The 12,895-nt window shown below is 58.2% G+C and overlaps 1 protein-coding gene across 1 annotated transcript; it reads right to left on the reverse strand.

Moving 5' to 3' along the window:
• Window positions 1-699: 699 nt before the first annotated feature.
• On the reverse strand, window positions 700-12,496 carry LOC121155548 (serine/arginine repetitive matrix protein 1-like). The gene is made up of 5 exons (XM_040978976.1): window positions 12,469-12,496; window positions 11,656-11,728; window positions 10,938-11,121; window positions 8,711-10,149; window positions 700-1,611 (listed from the first exon to the last, which is right to left on the reverse strand). Exons 1-4 carry the CDS (start codon window positions 12,494-12,496, stop codon window positions 9,397-9,399), a joined length of 1,038 nt encoding a protein of 345 aa, XP_040834910.1. The 3' UTR covers window positions 700-1,611; window positions 8,711-9,396.
• Window positions 12,497-12,895: the final 399 nt, after the last annotated feature.

Raw genomic sequence — 12,895 nt, forward strand, 5'->3', positions numbered from 1 at the left:
CAAGCCTGGAAATCCCAGGGCCTTCATTAACTCCCCCGATTTTCAAAGGCTTTGTGATTTGACCATCCCGCAGGAGCTGCAGGCCTTGGATGAGAGTGCCTCGAGTGACAGCGATGCCACTTTGTGACACAGCACGCATGCAGTTGGGCCCAGACGGCCTGGGCGCTCACACGTCTCTGCTTCAGCAACGCAGCTTAACGAAAGCCCAAATAAATCCTCAATAGACAGCACCGCCAGACCTCCGCCACCCAACCTGGGGACCAAGCTGCAGAGGATAAGGCTGTGCTTGCAAATCCAGCAAGTAGTTTATCCGTCCACTACAACAGATTAAATCAAGGTCTGAGTGAGTCACTTCCGGGAGGGATTGGGATAACCCACCTGCTCCGGCATCTCCCCAGCAGAGTCCACATTCTGTCCTCCATGGACGCTGTGGCTGAATGTCCTGAGCGCCACCAGCAGGACAGTGAGGACATACCAGGTGCGGGACACACAGACATGCTTTACTTGTCAGAGATTTATTACTTCTATTTGGAAGGCAGAGTTGGGAGAGGCTTTCCATTCCTGGTCCACTCCCCAAATGGCCACCAAGGCCAGAACTGGGCACTCTGAAGCCAGGAGCTTCTTCCAGGTCTCTCACATGGGTGCCGGAGCCCAAGCACTTGGGCCATCTTTAGCTGCCTTCCTTAGTGCCTCAGCAGGGAGCTAGGTTAGAACAGCCAGGATTCGAACCATGCCCCTGTGGGCAACACAAGCTGCAGCTTTACTCACTATGCCATGGCGCCAGCCCCAAGCCGGACACTTCCAAAAATGGGTGACTGCGTCTGTGGGACCCTCAGGGGTGTGATGGGGCTGTGGGACCCTCAGGGGTGTGACGGGTGTGTGGGACTCTCAGGGGTGTGATGGGCTATGTGGGACCCTCAGGGGTGTGACAGGCTGTGTGGGACCCTCAGGGGTGTGATGGGCTATGTGGGACCCTCAGGGGTATGATGGGGCTGTGGGACCCTCAGGGGTGTGACGGGGCTGTGGGACCCTCAGGGGTATGACGGGGCTGTGGGATACACAGGGTGTGAGATCCACTTTCATAGCCTTCACAGGTAAAGCTCCGGTCGACGCTCTGATTCTGCTGCTGACCCGTACTTCCAAGAAGACCATGAGCTAGCCAAGTGTCAGCAGCCTCTCAGTAAGCAACACACCACCAGGTTCCCCCAAGGACACCCCGGAAAGACATCTTTCTACTGCAGCCACCCCCTATTCCCTCCCATCATAGGATCCCTCAACACCTCCCTGCACCCCACCCTCCATGGGCCAGGGCTGGGCGCCCAGAGGGTGGGAAGCCAGGCTGGCAGCACCAAGCTCATGTTCCTGGCCCAAGCCTGAGCTTGGTCAGCTCAAGCTGCCTTCAGGGCCCAGCAGAAGTCCACTCTGACAAGGCTGAAAAGTTCAAAAGGGCAGATCCCACTCCCACAAACCTGTTCCCCCTGATGAAAGCTGTCCGCTCGGGCTCCACAAGCAAAGATCTGACCCCTTGTCCTACAGCCTCAATGAGTACTGGAGGGAGGGTGCAAGTCTGAGGGGACATTCACTCAGCAGGTGCACTCCTGGTCTTGCTCTCTGTAGATGCAAAGAAAACAGGGTACCAGGGTTGGCCAGCACTGGACTTGAGGTCTGCCGCTGGAATCTGAAGTTGCCTAACCTACTCTGGTGAGCATGTGTGTACGCAGATCAACATGCCCGGGCTGCAAGTGGAGCAGCAGATGCAAGAGCTCAATCTCGCTCTCCCGTCTGCGACTCTGCCTTTCAGAAAAGCTAACACAATCTTCAAAAAAAACAGTTCCCCACGCAGGACAGGTTGCTTACACCATGGGCCTGGGCAGGCTCGGGGTTGGGAAGCACAGAGGGCACACTGGCCAATGGAACCCGGCTGGCCATGCACCAGGACAAGCACACCACACCCAGACTGAACACGGCCATTAGACTTGCCCTCACAAACGAAGACGAAGCCAGCAACGTGCCTGGCAGCACCACCAACGTGGCAGCAACAGGGGAACCATTGGGATCGGCCTGTCCATGTCACCTGCTCACTGAGGGCTGAACCAGGAGGGGATTCCAAGGGCTCGGCAGCCGTCTGGACCCCAAGACTGAGGGTCACACGCAGGGGGCCGTCTGCACTAATCCTGCTGTCCTGCCGCCCCTCCAGCCCTTCTCACTCTGCTGCAGCTCCAGCCCTTCCCCTCACAGCTCTTTATTTACCGCTGGCAACTTTAGCTTGTTCTTCATCTACAATTTTTGATGACATAAATGCTTTGAAAAACAAGATTTTACAAAGCACACAAAGTTCCATATTAACAAGTAACATGGGTTTCTCGAGAACACAGTTTTGGAAATGGATGAAACAAGGAAAGATAGGAAGTGCATCACCTCTGCCTCGGAGCAGAGGCCAGCATGGCCTAGCCATGTCCCTCTGCAGGAGACTTGGCCCGCAACATGGAAGCCAGAGGCTGCAGCGCCAGCCGGACTCAGGAAGTAAGAATTAGACAAGACATGCCATCGGACTGTGTGACTGTGACACGGCCATCGGACTGTGAGACTGTGACACGGCCATCGGACTGTGAGACTGTGACACGGCCATCGGACTGTGTGACTGTGACACGGCCATCAGACTGTGAGACTGTGACACGGCCATCGGGCTGTGAGACTGTGTGACTGTGACACGGCCATCGGACTGTGTGACTGTGACACGGCCATCAGACTGTGAGACTGTGACACGGCCATCAGACTGTGAGACTGTGACATGGCCATCGGACTGTGTGACTGTGACACGGCCATCGGACTGTGAGACTGTGTGACTGTGACACGGCCATCGGACTGTGAGACTGTGTGACTGTGACACGGTCATCAGACTGTGTGACTGTGACACGGCCATCGGACTGTGTGACTGTGACACGGCCATCGGACTGTGAGACTGTGACACGGCCATCAGACTGTGAGACTGTGACATAGCCATCGGACTCTGCTAGTTAACTAGCTAGCAGGTATTCCAACGCGAGGAAACTGAGAAAAGTCATGGAAATCGGAGCAGTCCATGCATGGCTTTCATCTATGCCCTCGGGGACCACCTCTCCAATCCATCTTCCACAACCTTCAGAAATCTCGACTCCTGACTTCCCCACCATGGTGGACTGCCTGCTCACTGTAGATCCCCACCCCTTTCTCCCTTTCTAGGCCAGTTCTGTGAACCATAGAACATTGGAAACCCTGTTCCTCATGCCCACAGCAGCTGGAGTTCCAGATCCTACTGGTCCAGCTCTGGCTCCAACTGTGACCATCAGCCCAGCTCCACTGTGAGTGCCCAACACCAGCGACAGCACCTGGAGCACAGAACCAAGCCAGCTGCGTCCTGATGCAGGCGGGGCAGCCTTAGGCTTTCCCAGGCCCCAGGCACTGCCCTCCTGCACCACGTGCCCTCTGCTTCTGAGAAGGAATATCAGATGCAGATCCCAGACCTTTGGGAGACAGCCTTGGCTTTACACATTCCATCAGTTAAAGTGCTTTGAACCACGAGAAATTTTAAACACATAAGTGGAGAACTCCGAGCTCCAACACCAACAGTGATGGTCCAGGCTGGCCTCCCCACATTTCCTCCTCCAGTCCCCGAGAACTGCTTTGTAGCGAACTCCAGGAGCCACATCACCCGAAACACAGGCCCTGAGAGTCAGCACACCCTGAAAACTACAATCATTCTTTATTATTAATATCACTGCACATTCAGCCTCATACTCTTTGTTAAGAACACAGGGTGTCAGAACATCCCTACAGCAACCCTGCAACAACCCAGTAACAACCGGGGGCGCACATGTCACCATGGCCCTGTACAAGCACCCGCTATGTGCATACAGCCTAGGGTCAGGCTCAAACCTGCAGGTGTCTCTCAGATGCCCGTGGAGTCCTCCACACTGCTGACAGGTTCACTAACAGCCCTCCCCAGACACGGAGCCTGCACCTGTGAAGCCAGCCAAGCGGACAGTGACCTCTGGGTCCCCTCGCTGGTCAGGAAACGCCCATCAGTTTGCTCCCATCCCCAGTTCACACAGCCCTACCCACATGGGCATCTAGACTTACTGTCCTAAAGCAAGTGTGATCCTGAGTTCTTCTGCCAGCTTCCAATCTGTGAGAGGGCATGGATGCCAAGCGGCACCTTGGCCTTACACTTTTAAGTTATTATTTATTAAGCAGAATTACTGGGGAGGGGGAGAGAATGAGAGAAAGAGACAGAGAAACAGTCAGAGGGTTCACTCCACCAACGGCTGCAAACAGCCAGGGCTGCAGCGTCTCCCACACGCAGCCAGGAGCTCAAGCGCCTGAGCCAGCCTCAACTGACTCTCATGCATCAGTAGAGAGTTGGCTCTGAAGTAGAGCAACCAAGATTTGATTTGCCATTCAGACACAGGATGCCAGAGTCACAGGCAGCGGCTTAACATAGCATCACAACACCTCGACTTTTCTTGTTCCTTTTTTTTGGAAAAACATAAATGCCATGGCAGCCAAGAGAGGACCATACCAAGAGAAGAAACCTGGAACTTGACCGAGTCTCCCCTGTGGGTGGTATGGATCCAAGTCCTTGGATACTCAGCTGCTGCTTCCCAGGGAGCACTCAGCAGGTGTAACAGCCCAGCCACTGCACCAAGTGCACGTGACCCCCCTTTGAGTCTAATCGTATGGATGTTGCTTCAACACTGCAGACTGAGACATTACACATCTGCAAGAATGGGGAGGCTTAAGAAGGTCATGGACGTCTGCCTGCAAATCAGACACTCAGTACACATGGTGGACACTGTGAAGTGGCCCCCACTCCTGATTTTCCCTGAGTCTACCACTCAGTTTCTGTTAGATTTGATCTGGGTGGGTGGGGTGAGATGCCTCAGAAGTTGTGAAGCAAGGGACCCAGAGCAATGGCTCGATGGCTATATTCTCACCTTGCAAGCACCAGGATCCCATATGGGCACTGGTTTGTATCCTGGCTGCTCCATTTCCCATCCAGCCCCTTGCTTGTGGCCTGGGAAAGCAGTTCCCAAAGCCTTGAGACCCTGCACCCGTGTGGAAGACCTGGAAGAGGTTCCAGGCTCTTGGCTTCAGATTCACTCAGCTCTGGCCGTTGTGGCTGCTTGGGGAGTGAACCAGCAGATGGAAGATCTTTCTCTTTGTCTCTCCTTCTCTCTGTATATCTGATTAAATAAATCTTTTTTTTAAAAGAAAGCTATGAAGCACCGTATTCATGGAAAGTATTTTTTATGCACATCCTGGCCACGGTGCCTGGGATGCTGAACAACTTTAGCATGACTTCCAAAGTGCAGGTCAAGATGAAAGTAGTCACACTCGTCAGATTTTTACCCCTCTGGCCCCTCGGGACACTTGGCAGTGTCCAGGCAATGTACGGCGTGGGAGAGGAGGTGATGGTCATATATCCAGGACAGGGCTCGGCCCAGGAGCGGTGCCCAGGCTGAGGCCCTGAAAAAGCCGCCAAGGACAAGGGGGCTGGCCTCTATCCCCCAATGGACTGCCGCCATGTCCCACGTTATCCCTAGCACCCAACACCTGCTCCCATGTCACCCCGAGCTTCTATGTCTTGTTCCCGTGTCACCTGTTACATGTCTGTGACCAACACACCCAGTCTATGAGACTGGAATTCACTGGTTCATAGCCAGATGCCTAAAACTACTCTCATTTCTTAAAAACAGAAAGCACTAATAAACTCCAGAAGCTAATTACGTCAACCTCTAACCAGATATAGGAAGACAGATTGCCCATTGCATTAAAAACAACACACATTTGACATTTAACTTAATTAGAACAGTTAAGTTCCTAGAAATTGGAATCCATGCAGCTTCCCCTCTCCTCCCCTCTCCTCCGAACATGTTTTTTTTCAATAATCATTTTTAAAACTGTTGTATCTGAGTATTTTTTCATCGACTGCAAACCCCACGAAGCTGAAAAGAGCCCAGGGAAGTTGAGCCACTAGGAAAACCGCTTATCCTTGCTAAGTCTTCTTCTGACTTTGTATCTCTGCTCACAGATTGGATTTCAACTAGGAACAGTGGAGCTGCGAGCCGCATGTGCAAGGTTGGACGCTGAGGTCTGAACACCTGCCCCCTAGCAGCACACATGTCCAAACCCAAGGAGAGGGACTTGAGGACCGTGTAGACCAGCAGTTCTCAGTTCCGGTTGATGCTAGAATCTCCTGGGCAGCTTCAAAGCCAATCCTTGGGGCTGGTGGCATGCTGTGGCAGTCAGGGTACCACCTGAGACGGCCCGGCCTGCACCGCCCGAGACGGCCCGGCCTGCGCTGGAGTGAAATCCAGCCTGCAACACAGCACAAGTTCAACCATTCGAGATCTGCACCCACATGGGAGACCAGACTCAGTCCCAGGCGCTTGGCTTCCATCAGCCTCAGCCATGTCTGCTGCAGTTGCTCCAAGTATCAGCAGATAGAAAAATCTCTATTCTTCTGGCTTTTAAATAAATTCAGAAAACAAAAACAAAATCATGAAAACCCAGTTGCTGTGGTGAGGAGCTCTCGCACAAGGGTTGCTGACCCCTCAGTGTGGATGGGCTGCAGCCTGGGGCTTCTCCTGTCCCCCGAGAGTGGGCTCCTAACATGTGGCAGCAGTGAGGCTGTGCAGTTAGACTCAGGATGTAGTAAATCGCACCTGGCGCCCAGGGAGGTCAGCGAGCCCATCTTCTCCCTGTCCATCAGCCACGGCAGAGAGCTGGACTGCTCACTTTTGTTTCCCAAGAAATGTCAGGAAAGCAGAGGTTAATTATCAGCACCTAACTCCAAGGCAAGTTTGAAAAGAAGATGCAGGCCAGGCTTACAGGGGTCTGCAGCCCCTGCCTCAACAACACAGCCTGCCTCCAGCTCCGCCCACTCTGCCCCCTTCTTGTTCCAATGTCTCCTTCTTTTCCAGTTGTCTGGGAAACTCCTGAGACACGGAAACTGAGATCCACACATTAAATGTGTATGTGGCCGGCTGTGTCTCTGCTGGGTGGCCGTAACCTGACGCTGTGCCCATGAGGTAAGGGGCTGGACTGCCCACAGGGGCACTGTGGCCTCCGCACCCAGCAATGGGCCTCACGTGACTGGATTCTTGCAGGGTGGTGGGGAGAGGTTCTCCGTGTTAGCTCAAATTAGCCACTGTATCTTGCTTTTTATTTTTTTAAGTTTTATTTATCTTTATTGGACAGTCAGATACACAGAGTGCAGGAGAAACAGAGAGGAAGATCTTCCGTCCACTGATTCACTCTCCAAGTGGCCAGAGAGGATGGAGCTAAGGCCAATCCAAGGCCAGGAGCCAGGAGCTTCTTCCAGGTCTCCTAGATGGGTGCATGGTCCCAAAGCTTTGGGTCATCCTCCACTGCTTTCCCAGGCCACAAGCAGGGAGCGGGCTAGGAAGAGGGGCCACTGGGCCATATGGGATCCCAGCGCGTGAAAGGTGAGGACTTTAGCTGCTAGGCTACTGTGCTGGGCCCGCTATCTTGTTTTTAATCCCTGAATCTGGGTTTAGTTCGGTATCAACTCAATCTGAACCCCTGGAGATTGGAGTCCAGAGACCCCCACAACTGCAGGATGTTGGAGGTGGCTACCGAGGGGTCATCACGGTGGCACAGTGCGTAAAGCCATCTCCTCTGGCACCAGCATCTCATGTCCCGGCTGCTCCACTTCCATCCAGCTCCCTGCCTGTGGCCTGGGAAAGCAGCGGAGGACGGCCCAAAGCCCTGGGACCCTGCACCCACACTGAACGAGCCAGAAGAAGGCCCTGGCTTCCAGCTTTGAATTGCCCAACTCTGGCTGTTAGGGCCATTTGGGGAGTGGGCGAGTGGATGAAGAATCTCTCTCTGCTTCTGTCCCCTCTCTATAATTCTGCCTTTCAAATAAATAAGTAAATCTTTTTTTTAAAAAAGTTAAAACACAAAATATTTTTTAAATACAGCTATCTTAAGAAAATAAAAGTTTGTGAAACACTAAGTAGCCAGAGAATCACGAAATATTACCGGCCTAACTTCACTGCCCAGCTTTCTCCACTGTCTGCGAGACAAGAATCCTCTTCAGCTGAACCACCACAGCGTGCTAACAGCACGCACATGCTTCTTGCCCAGTATCTGCCCGAATTCTTCCAGAAACTCAGAAAGGTACCCCATCTCCATCATCATCATGCCCTTCCACCACGGCGAGGCAGGGAGGTGGCCAGGCCCGGGGGTGGGGGTGCCGAGAGAGGGAGAGCCCAGCCAAGCGCCCATGCACGCCAAGGCCCAGAGCCCGCCTGGAGGAGGGCACAGCGCCCGCCGTAAGGGGTGGGTGGGAGGAAACCCAGCTCAGAGCAGGAGGAAGAGCCATGAGCCAGCCCCAAGAGCCGCCGAGGAACTTAGGGGGACCCGCCGGAGGCGTCTGGAAGCGCCATTCTTAAAGAACTGAGTTTTAGAAACACAAAAGCGGCTGTGCGCCCTCGGAGCCTGCTGTTCCGGCCTCGGCCGAGGCGGAGACGTCTGCCTCCCCTCCCCAGCGGTAAACATTCCTAAACACAGTCATGGTTCCGAGCATGGCCCCCAGCCGGCCACCCCAGATCCGCGGGGCGGCCCTCACTGAGCCGGTCTCGCTCTCGACCACCCGGCCCCCTCCCCGCCTCGCACCCGGAGCTGTATTCCCGGGGATCCTCACCTGTTTCTGGACCCTCAGTCCCCAAGCCAACACCCCCACGGCTGCGTCGGAGCTGGCCCACTAGCGGGGACCCAGCAGTGCCGGCGGGAGGACAGGTTTGAAGGGCGTTTGCCAGGATCTGCGCAAGGCGCGTGACCGGAGCGGACGGCCAGGGAGAAGGCAGCAAGACCGTGGAATTTCACACTGGGATGGGCGGGGGTGGGAGCGGAGGCCCCACGTCAGCACCCGCGAGAACCGCCAGGGCAGAGGGTCCTGCCAAGACGAGTGCCTCCCGGTGACTGCGCCGGACCGAGGGGCGCCTTCCGCCGCCGGCCTTGCCCCCTCCCCCACCGCAGAAGCCACAGGCCACGCGAGACACTCCGGACCCCACCAGCTCCCGCGGGGTCGCTGGCTGTCGCGCCCCCACACTGAACATCCTCACAGCACTCCGGGACAAAGGCGCCCGCGCTCGGCGTCAGGCACGTCCCGGCTTTACCTGCTCTCCAGGGCAAGGGTCTGCTTCCTGACGGTGGACCCCGCCAGCAGCCTGCCGGAGCTCGAACCACGTGCCCGCGCCGCGAGCGAGCACCGCGCTGGGACTGGGACTGCAGCCAGGCCGGGGACAGCCCGGGCGCGGAGGCCACCGAGGGGCAAGCACGCGGGCGGGCAGACTGCGGGGCAGCCAGCCGGCGGAGTCGCGCCCACGTCTAGGGGATGGGGCACGAGCCTCCGCCGCCCCCCGTGCCCTCTGACGTGCGGGGAGCGCTTCGGCGGCCCAGGTGACAAAGTGCGGCAGCCAGAACCGCGCGCTCTGCGGCCGCGCGTCGGCACGGAGCCTGGGCGCGCAGCTGCCGGAACGGCCCCGGGAGCACCGAGAGGCCCCGGCCCCGCACCAAGCACGCACCGCGGCGCCCAGGGGTCGCGAGCCCCTCGGCCCCGACGCCCGCGCCTCCGCGGCCCAGGAGCGCGCACGCAGCGAGCGCGCGCATCGGTGGCGGCGCCGAGCCCGCCGGCCTCCGGTGGGGTTTGTGGCTGCGCTTGGGCCCCCGCGAGCGCTGCCGGGGAGGCTCCGCACGAGCCGGGCCTTCTCTCCGCGGCTCGGGCTGCTCCCGACCAGCGACAGGCACTCGCGCCTCCTCGGTCTGCGAAAAGGCTCCCCGGGCGGCGCGGCACCTGAGCCGCCGCCGGGACTCTGGAGCCGCGCCCGGGCAGCCTCCTCTTCCGAGGCCCTGGGGACGGCAGGCCACGCACTCCGGGCTCGCTCGCTGTGCCCCGCGCGCTCGGGAACTGCGTGCACGGGCCGCGGATTTCGTACGCTCCTTCGGCCGGCTGCGCGCGAGCCCCAAATCCCGTGGAGCGTGGTCCTGGAAAGGTGTCCCCGGGGCTCCCGCGGACCCGGACTTCCCTTTCCCTGAAAGCAGCACGGCCGACCGCGCGCCACGGGGCGTCGGGCGAGGCCGCTTGGCTCACTGCTAGCTGACGGGGCTCTACCATCCAGCCCTCCGCGAAAGGAGGAAGTGGCAGAGGCGGCCCAGGAGTCCCCCGCCCCGGACCTCCGCGCCCCGGCCTGGCCACGCGCCCCGGCCGGCTCACCTGGAAAGGCGAAGGGAGGCAGATGCACATGGGGGCTTGATAGTCCCTTGAGATCTGCAGAGGACGTCTAGTCCCATGGCAGAACAAATTGGACAATTCTCCCAGCCTAGCTTTGACGGCAAGCATCTGGGTGAATGGAGACCCTAAGAAGGACTATGTCAGCCGATGGAGCTTGGAAGGATTTCATCTTTAGAGCAACGAAATCACCAGCATCTCAGAACTAGTAAAATCACTTGATCAGTACTCTCAAAGTGTGCAGAGGACCCTGGAGTGGCATCGGGTGGCTGTCCCCAGCCCCGGGCACTGATGCGGTGAGGCCAGGCCGCTGGGAGCGGCCCTCTCCTCTCGCTTCCCCCTCCCCCAGATACAGGAAGAAGAAAAAGAAAATTGGAAACAATGGTCTCATTCACTTTCCCCCATCCCTCAACCCTTCTCACCCCATCAGTCGTTCACGTGGACATGCATCCTTCTCAACTATGAAAACACCGTCAATTATAAAATTTTAGAAATGAAAGAAGCGACGCGCGCAGGCCCCAGCGACCTTGAGGCGTGTGGCACGGAGGGCCGGCCCCGCTCTTTCTTTCCTACCGCCTGATCAGAGCACTCATCCGCCCACCCATCCCCGTCGCGCGGGGTCCCGCCACAGCCATCCTACCGGGGCAGCGTTGCCCTTCCGTCTCCGTGGCCCGCGGGCGTCTAGCAGGAGAGCCGGGCCATTGCCCGCGGCCGCGTGCCGCTCTAGAAGCACGGCTGCGAGTCTCGGAGTTGGGCGGGTCACGGGGTGCGCCCGCCGGCGGCCGCGTCTTCTGCCTCCCGCCAGCGCGGCGGCCACGGCGGGTCTGCAAGGGTGGGAGGGGGCGGGGCGGCCGGGTGGACGCAGGCGGGACCCGAGGATGCAGACAGCGCGGGGAAGGCAGGCCGCGCTGCGGGGGAGGGCTGGATGCATTTTGGGGTGCATGGGGGCAAGGGGACGCTGCGCTGTGAAAGAGCGTGGCCACGCATCCAGCCGGGGGCCCCGCTGATGGCAGACGGGCCAGGCCCGGCCGACGCGAGCGCCGAGGGAACAAGGCGGCACGCGGGCACCTTCGGAGGCCTTTGTTCCTGCTCCTGGGTGGAGGCGCCGCCCCTTTGCGGGATGCAACCCCGCAGGCTCGGCGCCCCCCCGCCTGCCCCAGGCCTTTGGTCCGAGCTCGGATCTGGGGAGCGGGTCGGGACCGGGAGCCTTGCGGAGCTCCTGGGCACGCACTTGGCTGGCAGCGCCGCCCAGCTGCTCGCGTTTCCCCGCACACCCTTTGTTCTGCGCCCGCCGCCGACCGCCCTGCGTGCGGTTCCTGGCGGAGCTGCCTCCTTAAAATGGAGACGGAAAGCCTCACCTGCGCGTCCGCCGGTCGCAGTAGCTGCCGTGCCAAGCTGCGGGGTGGTAACGTGGTGCGGCACCCAAATCTCCTAGAAGCCGGGCGGGACGGTGACTCAGAGCGTCCCTGCCCCCTGCGGCTGTTGTGAGGTGGTCACCTCGGGAAAACCTCGCGGGGTCTTCCAGCGGCACCGGGGCCCTGGCTTCATCTCAGAGACGCCCACCCAGGTGGGACAGCGCTGGGCTTCTCTCTCTCTCTGACTTCAGTGGAGCCTGGGCCCTGCACTCTCTGGATTCGTGATCAAGTCCCAGCAGACAGTGGACGCTTCCTCGCTGCCTTCCCCACCCAGGCTAGTTTACTAGGGAGAGGAGGGCTGGTGTGCAGGGGCACCTTACCTGGCCCAGGTGATCCTTGGATTGGGGAACTCAGTTGAGTACGTTGGGTGGCAGACCCAGCCTGCTGTAATGTCCCCCTTGTGCAGGAAGGTGCAGCCATCAGCATATGCTCCATGGAAAATCTGGGGCCCGGTACCCCCAGCTGCAGCCCAGACTTTGTGGCTGGGACGTCACAGAACTTTGCTTGGTCAGAGAACTGTGGAGTTCTGGTCCTTCCCTAGAGATGACGACATGCTGACCCCACAAATCAGGAAAGCAGCTTTGTCATGAACCCAGCCTGTTGAGGCCATCACCTGCCCTGCACCCAGGACTTGGGATGGGGCTGTGCTCACCAGCTGGGGTGGTGCCTCCTTCCTCACCTGACTGGTAGCAGAAAAACTGACTCTGATCTGTAAAGTCCCCCAGGGACTCTGGCAACCTTTCTGTGACCCCCAACTTCGGCCTGGGTCGTGCTGGCGAGTCATCCGATCATTCCTTTTCTACTTGGGAGCTGGGCTGGAGTTCATGAGGGACTATGATGGATAGCAGCTGGGATCACGGCTGTCAAGTTCCCTAAAGACCCAGCCAGGTGCTCCGGCCCAGGTGGATGGCTGCTTGTGGCCTTGTATGGAGCCTCATCTTCTTGGGGTGCGGAGTGGGCCGCTGGGGCCTGTCTGGTACTTCCCAAGTTCAGTGTCCTCAGGTGCTTAGTCACACTGCTAGGGACATAGCAAGGACCTAACAAGTGCCTGCTTGGCGCATTGTGCAGAAATTAGCAAGAAGCCATGCATTTCAAAGCCAAGATGAGAACCTCAACGTGTTCTTGTTATGTCTGCTCCATGCTGAAAGTCGCGTCCAGCCCACACTTCTGCTCCTGGGCCGTG

Source organism: Ochotona curzoniae, unplaced genomic scaffold, assembly GCF_017591425.1.
Source record: "Ochotona curzoniae isolate NIBS_2020 unplaced genomic scaffold, NIBS_Ocur_1.0 contig_2927, whole genome shotgun sequence".
Lineage (NCBI taxonomy): Eukaryota > Metazoa > Chordata > Mammalia > Lagomorpha > Ochotonidae > Ochotona > Ochotona curzoniae.